At 40.7% G+C, this 19,752-nt stretch overlaps 1 protein-coding gene across 1 annotated transcript in view; it reads right to left on the minus strand.

Moving 5' to 3' along the window:
• Positions 1–19,752, minus strand: part of LOC111156629 (FRAS1 related extracellular matrix 1) — a 146,792-nt gene that overhangs the window by 28,301 nt on the left and 98,739 nt on the right. The window contains exons 24-26 of the mRNA XM_022517628.1: positions 13,999–14,413; positions 7,191–7,392; positions 5,910–6,054 (exon numbers count right to left, since the gene is read on the minus strand). Coding sequence (XP_022373336.1) covers positions 5,910–6,054; positions 7,191–7,392; positions 13,999–14,413 — 762 coding nt within the window. The remainder of the gene's footprint in view (positions 1–5,909; positions 6,055–7,190; positions 7,393–13,998; positions 14,414–19,752) is intronic.

Genomic DNA, 19,752 nt, shown 5'->3' on the forward strand with positions numbered 1-19,752 from the left:
AGGGCTCTTTGGTTCACTGATACACTCCTGAGTCCCCTGAGAGTGGTTAGAAAACAGTTGGTGCTCAATTGATACTTGTTTAATGAATGAAGGGATCTTGTTTACCCACTGTTTCCCAAGTGAAACTAACCACTGAAACCTTTTGTCTCCCTGGCCCTGTTAACATCGTATTTCACAAAATTGAAAATTGCTGCAATAGATGACCCTCACATGTTCTTTCCAGCCCTTACTCTGGATTCTTTAGCTATGACTGCACTTTATTAGACTATCGAGAAAGGATGGCATTGACAAGAGAGCAGTGGACCCTAAAGCATGATGGCTTAGCGCACACTATTATATTTTCTAAGGTATGTGCATGATTCTCAACACTTGGCAATGTCTAGGGACAGCCCCGATTGTCACAGCGGGGAGGACGGTGATAGTGGCATTTCGTGGGCAGAGACCAGGGAGGCTGTAAACATTGTGCAAAGCACAGGTCACCCTGCCTGCCCCCAGCTCACCCCCAGCCCATGACAAAGAGTCACCTGACCCAAATTGTCAACAGTGTTGCTGTAAAAACAAACAATCAGACAAACAACGAAACAACAACAAAACACACACATACAGATAGATAGATACTTTCTGCAATTTCATTTTGTGGCTACTTGAGTCATTTCTATGAAAAAACAATTAACTGAAAGACTTGGGAATAAAACCCCAGTTTGGGATTTGGGACACTAATCTAGGTTAGAAAGAGTGTGTGAAAAAGGCCCTTAGCTGCTCTGTGCCTCAGTTTCTTCACTTCCCAAAGTATAAATAATGATGAGCCTGTACTTCAAAGGGCTTAAATGAGCCTTAATGAATACTCATTAAGTATTTTGAGTTTCTCAGTGAAAGGTTTTATAGAAGCTAAAATGGTGATTATTCTTCCACCTAGATCTTCATGTATAATCAAGTAGCATATGACTTAAGAAACATTGAAAGGCTAAAAAATATTTTTATGAGTATTCTAAAACTTATCAATTCAAAAAGGATGTTATTAATCTCCATAATCTCATGCTATGAACACCTGTGTTTTCCGTTTTTGTCTTTCTCTGGTGGTAATGGGAAAACAGCGTTTAGCCAAGAGGCAGCACACTGAGTACCCGAAACACTGAGTACCCAAGTGCTTTGGAGTCAAACACATCTTGCAACCACTTATTAGTGTGTGATTCTGGTCAGTTACCCAGTCTCTTGAGGTCTCAGTTTTCATTAGATTTAAAATGAGAATTATACTCAGATGAAAATTAAAATTCATTAATATGTATAGAGCACCTGTACACAGTGGGTGCTTAATAAGTGTCATTTCCCCTCCCTTCCTCTGCACGTTCTTCAATCTAACCGGAGGCAAATGCTCCAACTTCTGGCTTGCAGGTAATGTGAAAACTTCAGCTAGCCCAGAGTTTCAACATCTTCCCCTGCAAGGTGTTTCATAAAAGTCGCTCAAACATCGCAGGGTGCGCCTGTTAGGAATTCCTTCACTGTTTGATCTCTTTTTGTCCCTTCTCTTTCAAAGCCAGGAACGGATAAGGGTAGCCAGAGGGAGGAGAAGAATCAGTCCTTGGAATGGGGCAGCAGCTGGAAAAGCGACCCAGGGAGATGATGAACTTCAGCACGGGTCAACTTTTCTTTTTGAAGTTTACTTTTTCCCCCAGTGGCCACGTGAAAGAGGTCAATACAGGAGACGTGAGAAGAAACTGCCTTGGTTAGAAGTTGTCTGCATCTGTGGTCTGCAGAGGCATTTTTGAAAAGCGTGAGTCCTGCGTAGCTGGGCTTGGGAGCTCTGCAGATGGTCTTGAGATGGGAGTGGGGCTAGAGGACTGGTACGGCGGGGACTGAGTCACGCCAAGGCCCGAGCCACCAAGATGAGCGCTCACTTGGAGGTGGCGAGGTCAGGGTTCACGCTCGGCTCTGCCTTTCTTTCATTTCGTGACTTCTGGCCAATTACTTAAATGCTTTAAGCCTGAATTCCTTATCACCCTCAGAGGATTGCATTTTGCAGATTAAATTAGACAACATATGTGAAAGTACCTAGCACAGTGCCTGAAATTTAGGCACTTGGCCAAATCTAAGTCTTTATGCAAATTTACATGCATCTCAGTGTTCTAGAATAATTTCTATTTACGATAAAATGTCTCCCAAATGTATTCCATGAAAAACTTGTTCCATGAGCTAGTCTGGGGTGGAGTGGTGGGGGTTCTAATGTCAAATCGAGTTGAGATATGCTGCATACCATATCCCTGTTGCAGATTCCTACTCCGTACAAGCATCTCCGTGACTCTGGGAAGTGATGCGGTTAAAAAGCATGTAAGCTAGCTAGCTAGCAACAACTTGATTATTTTTTTAAAGATTTATTTATTTATTTATTTGAGAGAGAGAGAGAGAGAGAGAGAGAGAGCTCACGTGAACACAGAGGGAAATTGAAAGGGAGAAGCAGACTCCCCGCTGAGCAGGGAGCCTGATGCAGGGCTGGATCTTAGGACCCTGGGATCATGACCTGAGCTGAAGGGAGATGCTTAAGGACTGAGCCACCCAGACACCTGCAACAACTTGATTAAATCTAGATTTCCTAACATCTTGTCTAATGGAGTATCCATTGACCCTTCAAAACTGATATTCTGTAGAAATGCTGCCATAGCAAAGACTTACTAGCAATCAAGGTTCTGAACGTGGGTCCCTCTTGGTTTTTAAAAGAGCTTCCTTCTGCCTCAGATTGTACTCAATGGTCCCTTTAGCTTTATTACAGGGAAGTTTTCACCCCTCCAAATAAATGGACTATTAATCTATTAATCCTTTCGAACCCAATCAACCAAGAACATAAAATTATATAAGATTTAGCTTATTGATTAATAATTTAGCTTATTGATTAATAATAATATTGACTCTTTACTTTGTGAATCATCCCAGAATTGATTTCTAATTAGAGATAGGCCCCCAGACGTCTCCGGGATACTTCTTCAAACAGTCAGTCTTGAACTCACGTGAATGAACAACAGCCATCACCGCGGCAAGTCACATTTGTCAAGGACTTAAACTGTGCAAGATGCTCTCATGTGTTTTATCTCCTTTGTTTCTCTAAGCAAATCGTGGTACCACCCTCATCTGACCCAAGAGTTAACTAAGGTTTACGCAGTCACCTAGGTCAATGGCAGACCCAAAGCGCGATCCCTGTTCCTTGACTCTAAGTCCAGTGGCTTTCCCTTTGTTATCTATACCATAATTCTGAACCAGTGTGTCGGACATGGAGCGCACATTAATATTAATAGCTGAAATATACTTTAAAAAAAAACCTAAAACATAAGTCCTTGAAGAGTATGTATTCCTCCTTTTCTGCTGCCTGGGTGGCCAATGACTGGAGAAAAAGCAGGGAGGTAAGTCTGCCGCTCCTTTCCTGGTAGGCCAGTCTAGCTGATTTGTTAAGAGTGGCTAAGAAGCTCTTCAGTGTGATAAGGAGAACTGTGGACTCGAGACCTGAATCCCAGCTCCTTCACTAATTAGCTGCGTGAGCGAGAAGAGTCACCTCCTATCTCCGTGTTTCAGTTTTCTCATGTATAAAATCTAGATTATGATGGTACCTGATTGCTGGTTGGGTTGATTAAAGATCGACCCAACTGGATGATTAAAGAAGATCAGTGAAGCAGAGTAGAGGGTGCCTGGGTGGCTCCCTTGCTTAATTGTTTTCCTTCAGCTCAGGTCATGATCCCAGGGTCCTGGGATCAAGTCCTGCACCAGGCTCCCTGCTCAGCGGGGAGCCTGCTTCTCCCTCTCTCTCTGCCCCTCCCCCTGCTTGTTCACTCGCTCCCTCTCTTGCTCACTCAAAAAAACAAGATCTTAAATAAAAGAAAAAGGAATAGAAAACAATTGTCCTGTAAATATCTGTAACATATATTATACACGTAAGTAGGTCCTTGTGGGCTGTTTTGGAAAGACAACTATTCACAACATTGTTTCTTACTCGAATAATGGGCTTCTTGTTCCAAAAAAATCTATTTATAAATGAGGTTAGGGATAGCTATACTGTTCACAAATCATGAAGATAAGTGCTGAGTAATTTCTATCTCCCCCTACCACCCTAAAGAAAACAATGTATGTCAGAATCAAATCAAAATGACTTCTGGGTTAACCCCTGGTAGACATTTTTTTCATCCTCTTGTTTTGCTGGTTCCAATCCTTTCCAGCTGATTTAGAAATCTCTTTAGCGACCTACGTGAAAATTGGTATCACAGAAGAAGGAGTCTATTTAAAATCGCCTCAGTTAAGGTTATAAATTCTTCTGGGATTCTCCTATAAATCAGAGAATTATTTAACAACACAAATTGTCTTCAAAAGCAATGTCCTTTGTAACCATGAGGAATGAAAAGGGTTTGCAGTTGAAGCAGTATCAATCTAGCATCGCTGCTGGAGAAAAAAATCCTGTCAGCCATGCTATGTTCCCCATGTGAAGGAGCAGCGGTCAGCATTAGGTCACAGACAAGTCTGGTCAATAGTCTCATTCTTTAGTTGAATTATTAAAAACCAAATATCAATTTATTAATGATTTTGGAGCGGGATTTCTTTTTTTCATTTTCTTGAGAACTGGAAGACACCCATCTGAAGGTGCAGTTAGGTAATATATTTTCAATAAAGATTTTAATGCCAAGGAATCATTTCTCTTGCATAAGATCAGTTTAACGGGTGGTGGTCCTCCATTTTAGTTTTATAACCTCATGATTATATTTTAATGTCAAAGCCCAGGTCTTCCTTATTCATGCCTATTTCCCGAGCATCTAGTACTGCAAATGTAGCATATAACAGCCACTCAATAAAAATCTGTGAAGGTTATGAATCTGGGCCAGGTGCTACTCTTTATCAGGGCAAGTGGAGGTGGGACTCTGGAAATGAATTTTGCAGAGGATATATTTTTCTAACAATGACTATAGAGACCTCTGCTGGCAGTTGTTGGAACTACAATTCAGTCAGAAAAAGTAAAAATGGGGAGACCAGAGGTGAATTTGTTGTCTTCCTTCATTCACATTCTGTCATAAAAGGCCCATAAAGAGGCTGTGCTTTCTCACAATGTGTAGATTGATGAGGTTACGGCAAACATTGAATTTAGGATAAATGAGCAACTTTTCTATGAGGGCCCTGGAAAGTGTGTCAAATTTCGAAAGGAAAACACAGCATAAGGAGAATCGGACTCTGATGAAACTTTCTGTGATTATCTGATAACTGGTAAATTATTCAAGCCCTGCATTCAAGAGAATTTAGAACAGGGGCCCAGTCCAAAATATTAGGATGGTCTGTTCATCTTGTTCATTGTGAGGATTTAATACCCTTGTACATTTCATACAATTTCTGTTACCCGGTATTTCCCTTTACGCTGCCTTCATCTTACCTGTGATCAGTTTAACTTACAGAAGCAGTCACAAGTCATCATTTGGGAGGGTTTTTTGGTTTCTTTGGAGGGAAGAGATGTATTGCGGGCCTCTCCTGATTACCCCATTCTTCCTGCTGTAGGTATTTTCAAAGACGGGTTACTAACGCAGTCCTAGAGTGACCTCTTGCTGCATGATTTGCCCATGAGCCTGCAAGCTCAGTCGTGGGTGTGAGTGAACTATCAAGACAGAAACTGCTCTATGTGCCAAAGTGCATGTATTTACATGAGTAATATGAATGATCCAGCACTCTATACCTTAACTTTTTAATATTCCCAAAGCATATAAGGCTACTGGCTTTCCCATTATCTCCCAGTAGAAAGAAAATTCTTTCTCCAACATAAATTCGACGAGCTTCTAAAATGGCCTACCAATTTATCCTGGGATTTTGTTTTAAAATGAATATTTCACATTCATAATCAGATATATTCTGGACATTACTATGTATAGGACCGCTGAAGAAGCAAAATAATTTACACTTGAGGAGCGGCAGAGTTCCCCGTGGGGTCCATGATTTGAAATTCCATGATATCTGAATGCACTTCCAAAGACGGGCTTATGATGTAAAGAATGGTCTTACTGTTTAAGTCCTTTTGGATAAATTTCTCATGGATAAATTCACCTGTAAGAAAGAAATGAATGAATTTCATGGGAAATCAAGCAAACTATTAAATAAAAGCTGATAAATTATATGGCAATTTTATTTTAAGCAGAGCTTTAAAAACAGCCAAAGTAGCTATTTTTAAAGAAATTAACATTATTGCAAGTATCTTAAAAGTCATATGCAATAAGCTTAAATTAGGCTTTAAAATTTACTTTGGCTCAGAAATATTGTGCCTTAAAGAAAATATAAAAATAGAGGGAGAGTAGGAAGATCCAGTAATAAAATCTCTAATTCTGTGCCATCCTTTTTAGTGACATATTTTGATCATTGTCTTCATAAAGCAGAAATAATATGCAATCCAGAGAAACTATAATACCCCTCCCAATTTTTTTTTTTTTTTGTTTAATGAACTGACATCATTTAGAATTCCTTCTAGAAAAAAAAAATTAGTCACAAATATGAAATTGGTCCTGACACTGTGTGTTCCTCTGACTATATTACCATCTGGCTGTTATAAAGAATTGTAAATAATAAACAGCTGCGTGATGCCTGGGTGACTCAAGCAGTTAAGTGTCTGCCTTCAGCTCAGGTCATGATCCTGGGGTCCTGGGATCAAGTCCCACATCGGGCTCCTTGCTCATCGGGGAGCCTGCTCATTTCTCTGCCTGCTGCTCCCCCATGCTTGTGCTCTCTCTCTCTGACAAATACATAAAATCTTTAAAAAAAAAAGGCTACCAGGGGTGCCTGGGTGGCTCAGTGAGTTAAGCCTCTGCCTTCAGCTCAGGTCATGATCTCAGGGTCCTGGGATAGAGCCCCACATTGGGCTCTCTGCTCAGCAGGGAGCCTGCTTCCTACCTCTCTCTCTGCCTGCCTCTCTGCCTACTTGCGATTTCTGTCAGATAAATAAATAAAATCTTTAAAAAAAATAATAAACAGCTGCGCATCAGTACTTGATTCTCCCACTTGAGATGAATTTAGGATTGCTCAGCCTCAAACCCTATTTAGCACCAATACTGATTTATAAACTGCCTCTATCGGTAAGCCCTGGGGAGTGTTTACCAAATGGGCCTACACTTAATTAAATTACTCTCTAGCCTTGCCAGCTATGGGGTATTTTAAGATGAGCAATTACAAGGATTAAGGAAGGCAAGTACCTGTTGTTGTGTTCTCCAGATGTCCATGCTGGGGGCCTCGTAAAATCTTAAAGATGATCAGATCGTCATTGGTGTCAGGGTCTGATGCCTTCAACACATGGGAAGTGAGGTAAATCCCATAACATCCATTTTTCAGGAGCCCCACTTGAGAAGGGGAATGCAAGTGTGTGATGTAGGGGGCTGTTTTGTCCAGCTGGTCAACCTGGATAATCAATAATGACGTACAGTCTTATACAGAGGTTTCTCATCTCCAAGCAACATAGGGTCTAAATGGTTAACAGTGATAATCTAGCCCAAATTTCAGATTCCTTATCTTCCTCATTTATTCATTTCTGTTACAGGTTGGCTCATTCACAGTATCCTCAGTAAATACCATAATGCCTGGAACAGAAGCTAACTTTCCATTGTAAACTTTGACCCAGCTTGTTAATTGTCCATTGTCTGACTCTCCTATTAGGACACAAGCTCTCTGCTGGCACACATCACATCTTCACCCCTACCCCTTCCTTTATTCCCTGCACCTGGCACAGCACCTGAACCGTAAGAGCAGCTCAGGGAGTATTTGTTGAATGAATACATTAAAATGGACCCAAGAACTGTATTGAAAACTTAACGTTAGCTCCCGAGGAGGAGTCCCGGTATTTGGTGATAAGAAATAAGCTATGAACATTTACATAAGGATATGCATCACGAATGAATTGAATATTTTGGGGGCACATCTTTGCTCAAATGGCATAAATGTTGAATAAAAAACAGAAACACTGGGGCACCTGGGTGGTTCAGTCGGTTAAGCATCCAACTCTTGATCTCAGAGTTGTGAGATCGAGGTCTGAGTGGGCTCCATGCTGAGCATGGAGCCTGCTTAAGATTCTTCCTCTCCCCTCTCTGTCCCTCCCTTCCTACTCATGCACTCTCTCTCTCTCTCTTTCCAAAAACAACCCAAACAAAAAAATGCCCAGAAATGCTTTGGTAAGAAAAATAATGAAAGGTGATTATTTACAGGCATTTGTGTATTTACTTCACTGAGGATGAGAACCACATAACTAAGTAAGTAGACTCAATTTGTGAAGATATTGAGTGGATGGGCAATCACTCACGAGCGCGAGAGGCACAAAGGCTCAGACCCTGCAAAGGGGTCTTGTAGGGTGTGGTAGGAATCTTGGTCCATCTTGCAAATGACTGTCGAAAGTTAGGGAAGGAGCAGGTTTGAATGATAAGCACAGTTGGCCACTCATACTGCACAACTGGTACGGGACTATGGTGCCTATTCCTCTTACTCCCATCCATTCAGGTCTTAACTTCATTTATCCCCAAATGATACTGTTGCAAATCTTGGTTCACCCTAGCTGAGTAAAGAGTAAGTACCATGATAAGACTCATATAGTCTGGTAGAGGATGATCTAATAAACTATTATTCAGCTATTTTAAAAACCGAGGTAGGAAGCATTGAAAATAAATAATTTCCACAACTGAATGTGAACTGGTAAAAAAACAAAAACAAAAACAAAACAAAACAGTAAGCTGTGGCAGAGGAGATGACTACAGTACCGTTTTTGTTCATCTGTATGTTCATACAGACATAGACAAAATTCTGGGAGCACTGACACAAACCTGTTCGGTTGCATGGGGTGGGGGAAATATGAGGTTTCATTATGTATTTCTATAGAGAATTTTCTAACAATCAAATATTTTTTTCCCTCTCAGGTTGGCAAAGTTCTTTTTTCACTTACAAGAATGTTAGTAACTGTTTGGAAGACCAGGCATTTTTATCTTTTGCTGGTAGGGGTGCAAATTAGTGAAAATTTTCTGGAGAGAAATTTGGCATTATATATATATAAAACAAAAGTATATATAGTCTGATCAAAACTTTCACTTTTTTGAGTATGTCCTGCAGAAATAATTAGATGTGTACACAAAATGTGTGTGGAGATTTTATATATATATATGCATATATATATATATATATATATATATAATATACACATGCACACATACACATCTATACATATATATGTTCACTAAATATAATTTATAATAGCAATTAACAAAACAAATCCATAAAACTACAAGTCCAACAGGGGATTTACAAACCATCTCTACCTGACACTGAGTCTTATTCAACTTTTAAAAATTAGGTTTTCAAAAAAGATCTAATGACATTAGGAAATTTTCATAACACAATGAAGGGTAGAAACAGGCAATATGCTTGATAGTACATATCATACCCTCCTACTTTTTTAATTTCACAGAATAAAAGAATGAAAGGAAGCCACCAAAAGTAGTTATCTTTGTTTTGTTTTTTGCTTTTTCAAATTTTGTTTATTTGAGAGAGAGACAGGGAGAGAGAGCGCGAGCAGGGGGAGGGGCAGAGAGAGAAGCAGACTCTGCTGAGCAGGGAGCCTGGGGATCGTGACCTGAGCCAAAAGCACATGTTTAACCAACTGAGCCACCCAGGTGCCCCAGAAGTACTTATCTTTGAGTGGTATGACTGTGAAGGATTTTTTTCTTGTCCCTTTCTGTAGCTTATGAATTGTTTACAATAAACAATTATTTTACAAAGAAAGCAACAACAATTTTCAAAAGTTACAGTCATTCTCCTCTCCTAAAAAGTGTGCATGACAATCTCAGAGCTGCGCAGTTGGCTGGGAGGCGGGGAGTCACGTAGTTATCATGGCCTTTCGTGGGAGAAGCCGCTTTACTCATGATGGCCAGGAGGTCAGTAGGAGGGATGGCGAATGGCAGGTGAGAAAAATAAAAATACTCGGAGCCAGGAAAGAAACCCTCAATGTTATAACCAGCTGAGTGCAGGAGTGGGTTTATGTTGCATTTTCCTTAAAAATAAAAGTGTTACAGGGGCGCCTGGGTGGCTCAGTGGGTTAAGCCGCTGCCTTCGGCTCAGGTCATGATCTCAGAGTCCTGGGATCGAGCCCCGCATTGGGCTCTCTGCTCTCTAGGGGAGCCTGCTTCCTCCTCTCTCTCTGCCTGCCTCTCTGCCTGCTTGTGATCTCTCTGTCAAATAAATAAATAAATAAAATCTTTTAAAAAAAATAAAATAAAAAATAAAAGTGTTACAAAAGGAATAAATGCGGAACCCCTGGATGGCTCAGTTGGTTGAGCAACTGCCTTCGGCTCAGGTCATGATGCCGGAGTCCCAGGATCGAGTTCGGCACCCAGCTCCCTGCTCCGCTGGGAACCTGCTTCTCCCTCCGCCCCCTGCCCCTCTCTTGCTCTCTCTCTCATTCTCTTTCAAATAAATAAATAAAATCTTTTTCTAAAGATTTTATTTATTTTTTAAATCTTTTTTTAAAGATTTTATTTATGACAGAGAGAGATAGTGAGAGAGGCAACACAGCCCGAGAGCTGGAGAGGGAGAAGCAGGCTTCCCGCTGAGCAGGGAGCCTGACGAGGGGCTCAATTCCAGGATGCTGGGATCATGACCTGAGCCGAAGGCAGACGCTTAATCGACTGAGCCATCCCGGCACCCCAAATAAAATCTTTAAAAAAAAAGAGAGAGAAAGGAATAAATGCCTGTTGTGATTTGTTTTAAAAATATTTTTAAAATATATATTATTATATATATTTGAATTTATATTTAAATTTTTATATAAATATATTTTATATTTAAGTTTTCTTATATATTTAATATATTATATATTAAAATATTTAACATATGTAAAATATATTTTAAAAATATTTAAAAAAATAAAAACTCTGGTTACATGGTCTCCTGTTGTGTCTTCGGTCACACTTGCCCCTAATCCCATTAAACTTCTTCAAAAACAGCTCTTCTGGCTTAGTAAATCGGAAGCATTTCAAAATATCGGAGTCCAAGCCATTTTTTTTTTTTAAGAAAAGAAGGCTACATCCTTTGAGAACTTGTGCTGGATTCACCGACAATGATCTCAGACCCAGGTAAACCATAGAGGGCAGCGACACTGGTCCTTCCTCTCTTACCCCCAGCCCCATCCCCATTTAGAGGAGTACAGGACTCACTGAAGCATGATGGCGGTGTCCTGGTCACACAGCCATGATTTCCTACAACACGGATGTCAGGTTGTGCATGTTTCAGCGAAATGCAGCTGTGTTTTACACTTGTGAAGTCCGGCGGCTTTGCCTTTGGTTCCACTCAGGATAGGACCAAAAGAGTAGTACACCCACACTTGAGAGATTTATTTGGACCAACTTGTGACTCAGTGGTGGACATTATATTGTCTCACCAAAAAAGCCCTTGAAAGCAAGATATTGAGGGGCATCTGTCACTTAATTCCTAAACTGCCTGACCTCTCTGCTCTGAAAGACCAGAAAATTCAGGGGAATTATGGGAGAAAGTTTGAGGCTGTCCCTGTCTACAATAATTTTATTTTATGGGGTGCCTGGGTGGCTCAGTGAGTTAAGCCTCTGCCTTCGGCTCAGGTCATGGTCTCAGAGTCCTGGGATCGAGCCCCACTTCGGGCTCTCTGCTCAGTGGGGAGCCTGCTTCCTCCCCTTCTCTGCCTGCCTCTCTGCCTACTTGTGATCTCTCTCTCTCTCTCTCTCTGTCAAATAAATAAATAAAATCTTTAAAAAAAATAATTTAATTTTATGACAAAAAATACCTTGTGCTTTGGATTAAAAAGAACTTTCACAACATATATCAAACATTTTCCAGTCAGTAAATTCTGCAACTACCAAGAGATCATTCTCTTAGAATAGCTATGCTCTGTAAGATGAGTGTTGGTGTTGGAAGAGGCCTGATTTAAGTTCTGATACTTCTTCTAAATTCTACTCCCTTTTCCTTCTCTACTCTGCAGGGTAGGAAGGAACTTTCCTGCCTGTACTTAGAATGTGTAACTCCTATAAATTTGCAGCATAGTAGACCAAGAAAAGTATTATTGGTTGGACAGTACAGTTACATTTCTCTACCTAGAGTGGGCAGTCAGGAATCAGGAAAAAATATATTAATAGGTTGAAGACTGGGATGAGACAAATAACAATTGAGACATATAATTAAAAAAATTTTTACATCATACAAAGTACTTCTTTCATACTGATGACATCAGTACCTTGTCTCTTCTCCCAGTGCATCATAATTTTATGACATTTTTCTGGACCTTCCTAGAGCCAAAGACTCATCCTGCATCTACTCTATGCTACTATGACTCCCCACCTTTCTACTCAGATCCCACTTTAGATAGAGACTGTGATAGTTCATTTTATGTGTCAACTTTGCTGGCTAGAATGCTCATTGTTTAGTCAAACAGCAGGCTAGGTGTTGCTGTGAAGGTATTTTTTAGTTGTGCTTAACATTTCAGTCAGTTGACTCTGAGTAATGTAGATTTCCCTCCAGAGTGTAGGTGGGCCTCATCCAATCAGTTGAAGACTGATTAAGAGCAAAGACTGAGGTCCCCTAGATAGGAAGCAATTTTGTCTCCCAACTGCCTTTAAGATTGAGACTTGCAACATCAATTCCTGCTGGAATTTCCATCCTGCTGGCCTGCCTTGCAGATTTTGGACATGTCAGACTCTACAATCTACAATGGTGAGCCAATTCCTGAAAATAAATCTCTTTTTTTTTCCTTTCTCTTTCCCTATATACATCCCATTTGTGCTGTCCCCCTGAAAACCGCTGACCAATACAGAGACTAAAGAGTAGGGAAAATTATGATTATTTCACATAATCAGAAGGTACTGGGACATGTAAATTTATCTCTTCTACGGCTGGCAGAAGTGTGTAGAACAGGATAAACTACATCCAAAGAAAGTGGAGTCAAGGGTGATGTGTTTTGATTAAAAAAGGAAAAATACCTTATGCCCTCCCTGAATCATCCTAATAGTCAATATAACTCTGGCAGGGCAGTGCCAGAGGAAGGGCACAGAACTGGGGATCAGAAAGACCATGGGTCTTTATATGGTTTTGATCACATTATTGAGCTTGTGAACTCCTGAACACCTATTAAATGCAGATAATAAAACTCCCTTCTTCCTGAGAAGGAAATGAGCTTTACGTAAAGTGGGTCTAATCCACAGTTAATGCTCTAACACTTGTAGCTACTACAGTTGTTTTCCCATCATTATTTCATGTGTAATATTGATGCTGCCTTGTACTTTTCACATATTCAATTGAAAACCATTAAAAAGCCATCAGATGATGTGAACCAATAGGTATCGTCATAACAGAACACTTAGATATTACAACAGTAGTTACAAGATATTGAGTATCTACTATATTTCAGGCAATATACTAGTGCCTGCCATAACTAATTTGATTTTATTCTCACCACAATGCTGTAAGGCATGGTTTTCAAAGGACGAAAGGTTGAATCAGAAGAGTTAAAGGACTCCCTTAAGGTCATACAGCTAATAAATAACAAACCTAGTCAACAAATTCCAGCCTAGTCAAGTCTGACTCCAAAGCCCATGTTTTCTGTTTCTTTCGGTCTTGTCACGGACTCTTGCAACTGTCTTGTCCATATGAATAAGCTTTGCATTAATATGTCCATATTAATATGCCTGGCATGCTGTAGACCCACCCCACAGCACATATTTGAATAAGAGAAGGAAGGTTGGGATGCCTGGGTGGCTCAGTTGGTTAAGCGTCTGCCTTTGGCTCAGGTCATGATCTCAAAGTCCTGGGATTGAGTCCCGCATCGGGCTCTCTGCTCAGCGGGGAATCTGCTTCTCTCTCTGCCTGCCACTCCTGTTTGTGCTCTCTCTCTGACAAATAAATAATAAAATCTTAAAAAAAAAAAAAAAAAGGAAGAAGGAAGGAATGGAGGAAAGTTGTTTTCTCTATATCTGTGGCAATGACTAATGGGCTCATCATACTTGCCTGGATCGTGAATGAAACAGGTTCTTGGCCCACTCTTCCCTCCACCACAAAGCCTTGGTTCGTCCTATCTGTGGCCACAAAGGTAAAGCAGTCAGCCCGGGAATCCCCTCCCAGGTGCCTGTAGGCCACATCCCTGTTGTCCACATCCCGCTGAGTGAAGTTATGTTGAAGCAGCACTGTCCCCCGCAGGCAAAGTTGGCCATGTTGTGGGAGCTGGGCCAACACGAAGGTGAGGTTCTCTGCTGGAGTGTCAGGGTCGGTCAGCTGGAGGAGGTCAGGGGAGAGCAGGCCCGTGGCCCCTTGAGCCAGTCTCAGCCCCCTGTTCCTGGTCACCACAGGTAAGGCTCTATCCACAGTCTCCAGTATGATCTCAAACACCTCATGTTTGGTCTGCAGGCCATTGCTGATGATGAATCTGGCAAAGAGAGGCAAGGGCAGCCTTCAGCATGGAATCTTGTGGAATCTACTGGAATGAAATGATAATAATACACACCTTTTACTAAAAGACATGTTGTGCTGGGACTCAAATGAAAGCCCAAGGGCAGATCCTTCAGAAGGACATCGTTCTATCCTTTAAACCAGTCACGAGGTAACACACAAATTACCTACAACATTCTATACCCAAAAGTGTTTTCTCAACAATGCGGCATACTCATGTGATAGAACAGCCTCATTCTGCCAGTGGTATTTCTCAGGCTCGTCAACATTTAGTAGAATTCCTTGCCTCAAACAGGAATTTCACATACTAGTAGATCCCTTGCATGAGTTGGAAGAGTACATTCATTTTATATGTTTATAATTTTGCAATTGTATTTTTTTTGTAGGCATTTAATGAGGTAATCTTTTAAGACATAATTGGGGGCCAATCCAGTGACTAATTTTAGCAATTTCATTTTATTCCTGAATTTTTGTGGTAAATTTATTATTATTTTTTTCAAGATTTTATTTATTTGTCAGAGAAAAAGAGAGAGAGCCCAAGCAGGGGGAGTGGGAGAGGGAGAAGCAGGCTTCCCGCTGAGCAGGGAGCCTGATGTGGGGTTCGATCCCAGAACCCTGGGATCATGACCTGAGCTGAAGGCAGATGCTTAATTGACTGAGCCACCCAGACATCCCTTTGTGGTAAATTTCTTAAGAGCAAATCATATTACTCAGCCATATAATCCTGCCTAACTCATCTCCCCTCCCCGGGCCTCATTTTCACCCTTTTAGAAAGTAAAAGATTAGACCAGATGATTGCAAAGGATCACCTAACTTTAAAACATCATATGATGCTCTAATCCCTCAAATTTTTCTTGTGCTTCTGTATTTGCCCCTCACAATATATATGGGAGTTACACCAGACAAGGATTACTTACCTAATTTAAAGAAAAACAAATTATATCAGAAAGGTACAGATGTAGTGGGAGATCATAAAGCAGGTAGGAGACAAAGCTGGGAATGGAACTAGGATTCCGGATCCCACACCTCCTGCTCTTAAAGGGTTTTTAATACAGGCCAGTTTAACAAACCACAAAGACAGACTTGTGGTACCTGAGCACCACCACAGAATGCTAGAGAGAAAGCTCAAATGATATCAACTCAAGGTATACAAAATCAGTCACACACCCCTGGATTTGTGATACCATAACGTGCTTTTTGATTCATTGATCACTAAATCACAGTCCACCCACCACTGCCAAGGTCAACATGAAAACCAATCAAAATGATCTTTAGAACATGTCCATGTGTATATTTGACTTGAAGGGCAACTGAGAGTATGGAAACTCTAAGAAGTTAGCCAATCACTGCTCTCAGTGGAGTTGATGAATTCACCATAGACCAAAGAGATGTACTTCGAAATAATCCTGGAGTTCTATCTGTTAGTTTTTCTCCATGTACTGTGGTTGCTAGAAATACTCATGGAGGAGATACTCTTATATTCCACAGATGTAAAAAAAAAAATGTTTTAATAGAATATAACCTGGAATTACTTAAGAATTTTCTTTCGATTTTTTTTTTTAAACTAGAGAAGATATGAGGTTTATATTTATTTTGCTAATCTGACAAATTTGACTGACAAGTTCTTTATTCTTTGTAAAGTGTGTCTTGTCCTTCAGGGTTAAAGGGTTGATTGCTTTGCTTTTGAACAGGAGACAACCTGAAACCAGGTTGTAGGAGCACAAACAGTCAACCAGCCTGCCTGAGGCAGAGGGCTCAGAGAAAGGAGCAGCTGGACAGACAGGAAAGGAACAGGAGTTTGGCTGAGCACAGATTTTACTTTGAAGGCTAAGCTAAAATGTTTGAGCTTTCTAATTATCTAGTTGATAAGACTGCCTACAAGGAAAATACAATGTGATGCAAGGAAAAACCAATCTATTCCTTTCTGCTAAGTGAACTCACTAAGTGGAATTTTACAAATAAAGCAAATTTTTGACATTTCACACAACTTGACTTGTAAAGAATTTAACCTGTTTTTCTTTTTTCTCTCCACAGCATTGTTTTTACAGTCTGGATAAAGATTCTAGCTTTAGAATTGTACACTGAGCAAAATCACAGTTTCCTTAAAACAAAACAATCAGCTGTTCTTTTGTAAAAATGAAACGTTTTCTAAGTCTATTCTAAGCAAATAGGACAATTTCATTGCTGTATCATGAGTGTTTACAAAATTAGTTATTTTTGAAAGAGCAAAAGGAAACACACCCAGAAAAATATCTGTGTGTTCTTCATCTTTGTACTTATTAGTCCCTTTGGCAGTTTCAAATGTCAAGTGATATGCATTTTTAAGATGAAAATCATGATCTAAAAAAAAAAAAAGAAGAATAAAGAAAATAATGATTTCTTAGGGAGAGCTTTTCATGGAATTATGCTTTTATTCCGTTGTTTTCCTGTTACTTTTTCAGGTCTCCTTCGCTGGAGCCTATCATCTAACCCGAAGTAAGGAAAAAAAAAAAAAAGGAGACGAGGCATTCCCTCAGTGTCTCCAGTTTCTCTTTTCTCCACTTCACCCCTCCAGAAACATGCTTCATGCCTCCCATTTCAAATAAAGTGGCTCTCTACTCCCTATCAGATCCCTATCTCACAATGTGCTATTGTGGAAAGTTTTAAATCAGCTGTTTATAGTTTAGCACAAATTTAAGCCAAAGGACATGCATTTTTTTTTAAAGATTTCATTTATTTATTTGACAGAGAGAGATCACAAGTAGGCAGAGAGAGAGAGAGAGAGGGAAGCAGGCTCCCTGCTGAGCAGAGAGCCCGATGCGAGACTTGATCCCAGGACCCTGAGATCACAAAGGTAGCAGCTTAACCCACTGAGCCACCCAGGCGCCCCAAGGACATGCATTTTTAGCATTAGTATTAATCAGAGAAATTAAGGAATGTGTACCCCATTAAAAGCATGTCAAATATGGGTGGAGAAAAAAGGGGAAAGGAGGGGCGAGACAGGGATCAGGAGTAAGGAGTGTCAAGGGGGCTTGAGTGAGTCACGGGCGCGCATTCTGACTTTCCCCAATGGAGACTGAGTTCTGAAAACACCTCGAAGCTCAGCCTCAGGATGGCCGTAATTATCTACCAATGCATGACCTGCGTGAGGACACTGAAGCTGTCTTCGGATTCAGGCTGTCCTTCTCAGACTTCTCCCTGCCTGATGATGGGGAACTGACCATGTCGGAAATAGGCAGCCTGCCATCAGACAGATGGGACTGAGGGCAAGGGAAGCCAGGGACCATATAGGAGTAAGAAATATGTTTACTGAGGCCCGTGTTCCCAGCTGGGACACCGAGGCAGCTGTCTGTGCTGACCTAAAGCTAATAAGTCAGTGGTGAAAAGGATGAAATATCTAAACATGACCAGATCAAACACCTCCTTCCACTTTCATGAGTAACAATGCAAACTAGTCATATTATCAGAGGGAGACAGGGGGAACGGTCATGGTTGCCTTCCCAGTCAAAACAAGCCTAGCAGAACAAGGCCACCAAGGTCAGTGCTGTTCGCGTCCGCCAAGGTTGACCAGATGATCGTCCAAATGCTCTCCCCCACCACCCCTGAAGAAACCTTCCAGATCTATTTTCAAGTTTTGAAACAACAGTGCCATTGCAACGATGGCGTCCATTCCAAGGTTAAGAAGCTGGTGGTATCAAGGGGGCAGCTTCTTCTGTGGATCCATTTTTGTTTCATTTCCCTCATTAAGCCTCCCTGAAAAGAGACACCACCAGGATTGACCACTGTCCTCATGAAATTTGGGGAATGGCTCTCAGATTCGTCTGGGGTGCCTGCCTGGTCTGATTTCACCATTACGGTGGTGCATTCAGGCTTTCTGCGTTTCCTGGCAAGAGAGTTGGCTGAAGAATCTGCCATCTGTCATGGCATTTAAAAGATAAAAATGGAATCATAAATAGAGCCAGTTCCTCAGGAAAAAAAAAAAAAAAAAAAAGTCCAGCCAGCATGTCAAAATGGAGGACATTAGCATGTTCTTTGAGTCCCCGGCTGCCAGCCGCTGAAGTCAGCTTGCTAATCACTTGGTGTCATCTGTCCTCGAATATGCTGCCAAATCCTTCTTCCAGGCCAGCAGCACCAAACAATGCAGGAGAAATTCATGATTCACAAAATATTTTTGCAGAAGGTAAAATCTGACCATTAAGCTCCCCCGTTTAATTAATGCTGCCATATCTTACATTAAAAAGAGAAGGGGGAAAAAATTCTCTGCCACAGAATTTATCTCTCCTACCCAGCCAAATTCCTTGCCAGATTTAACAGCAAGCGACATAAATTTAGGTGATTAGATTGGTTGCATCTATTTAATTTTTAAAAGCACCACGATTGCACACTTTCATTAAGACCTACTCTCAGCTTTGGGTTAGCTCCACCTGACAAACAACACGGCAGCCCATGACTGGGGGAGTGAAATGACAAGATTAAAACATGGGTCTGGGGCAGATATTAGGCTCCTCCATTATAAATATGTCAGACTGCTGGCCAAACATCAGAATGACACATTGAGGAGGTTTCTTCCCACAGGTGCATTTTCTCCATGAATTTTTGGTATAATAGAAAAAAGTCTCTTAAAAATGAGATCTTCTTCACAGTTCAGCTGATACTCAGTGACATCAATATAGATGATTTTCTATGCCTCTTGGAATCTTGGTTTTCTCATGCATAAAATGGGACCAAATCATCTCTCTCAAGTAGTGATGTAGGGCTTAAGGAAAATGATCGACAAAAAAGTCTAGTACACTGCCTGACGCATCACAGGTATTCAAGCAATACTAGCTTTCCTCTGCGTAAATGAAGGGATTGGACTAAATCAGTGTCTTCTGACCCCTGTTTCCTAGGTTCAAACAACATCTTCATAATTTTTGCCACATTCTCCTACCACCTATACTCTTATTACTATTTTGCTTTAGATCAACTCACTCTTGTAGTTAAACAAACATATTTAAGAGAAAATCTTTTAACTAGAAAAGCTGAAAATATTTACTACTAAAAACTTAATCCCATAAATACTGCAAAAATAAATACATGAAAACGATGTTTTTAATTCTAGCTAGGTATTGTGGTCCAACGGCTTGGAACCCAAGGCCGTATTGTCTGCTAAAAAGGAAAGCAGTTAATACTGAAGAGCTGTTGAAACCAAACGAGCCCCAGCCTGAGATTTCTTTCTTGAAATAATAAGGAGGATTGACAGGACTACAAGGGAGTAGTTTCTTACTCTGGATTCCCTGTCATTTATTGCATTCTCCCTGTACCAACCGAGGTCATTTTGCATCTTTGTGTAACTAT

The sequence above is a fragment of the Enhydra lutris genome, unplaced genomic scaffold (genome assembly GCF_002288905.1).
Source record: "Enhydra lutris kenyoni isolate GAN:26980312 unplaced genomic scaffold, ASM228890v2 scaffoldscaffold47, whole genome shotgun sequence".
Taxonomy (NCBI): Eukaryota; Metazoa; Chordata; class Mammalia; order Carnivora; family Mustelidae; genus Enhydra; species Enhydra lutris.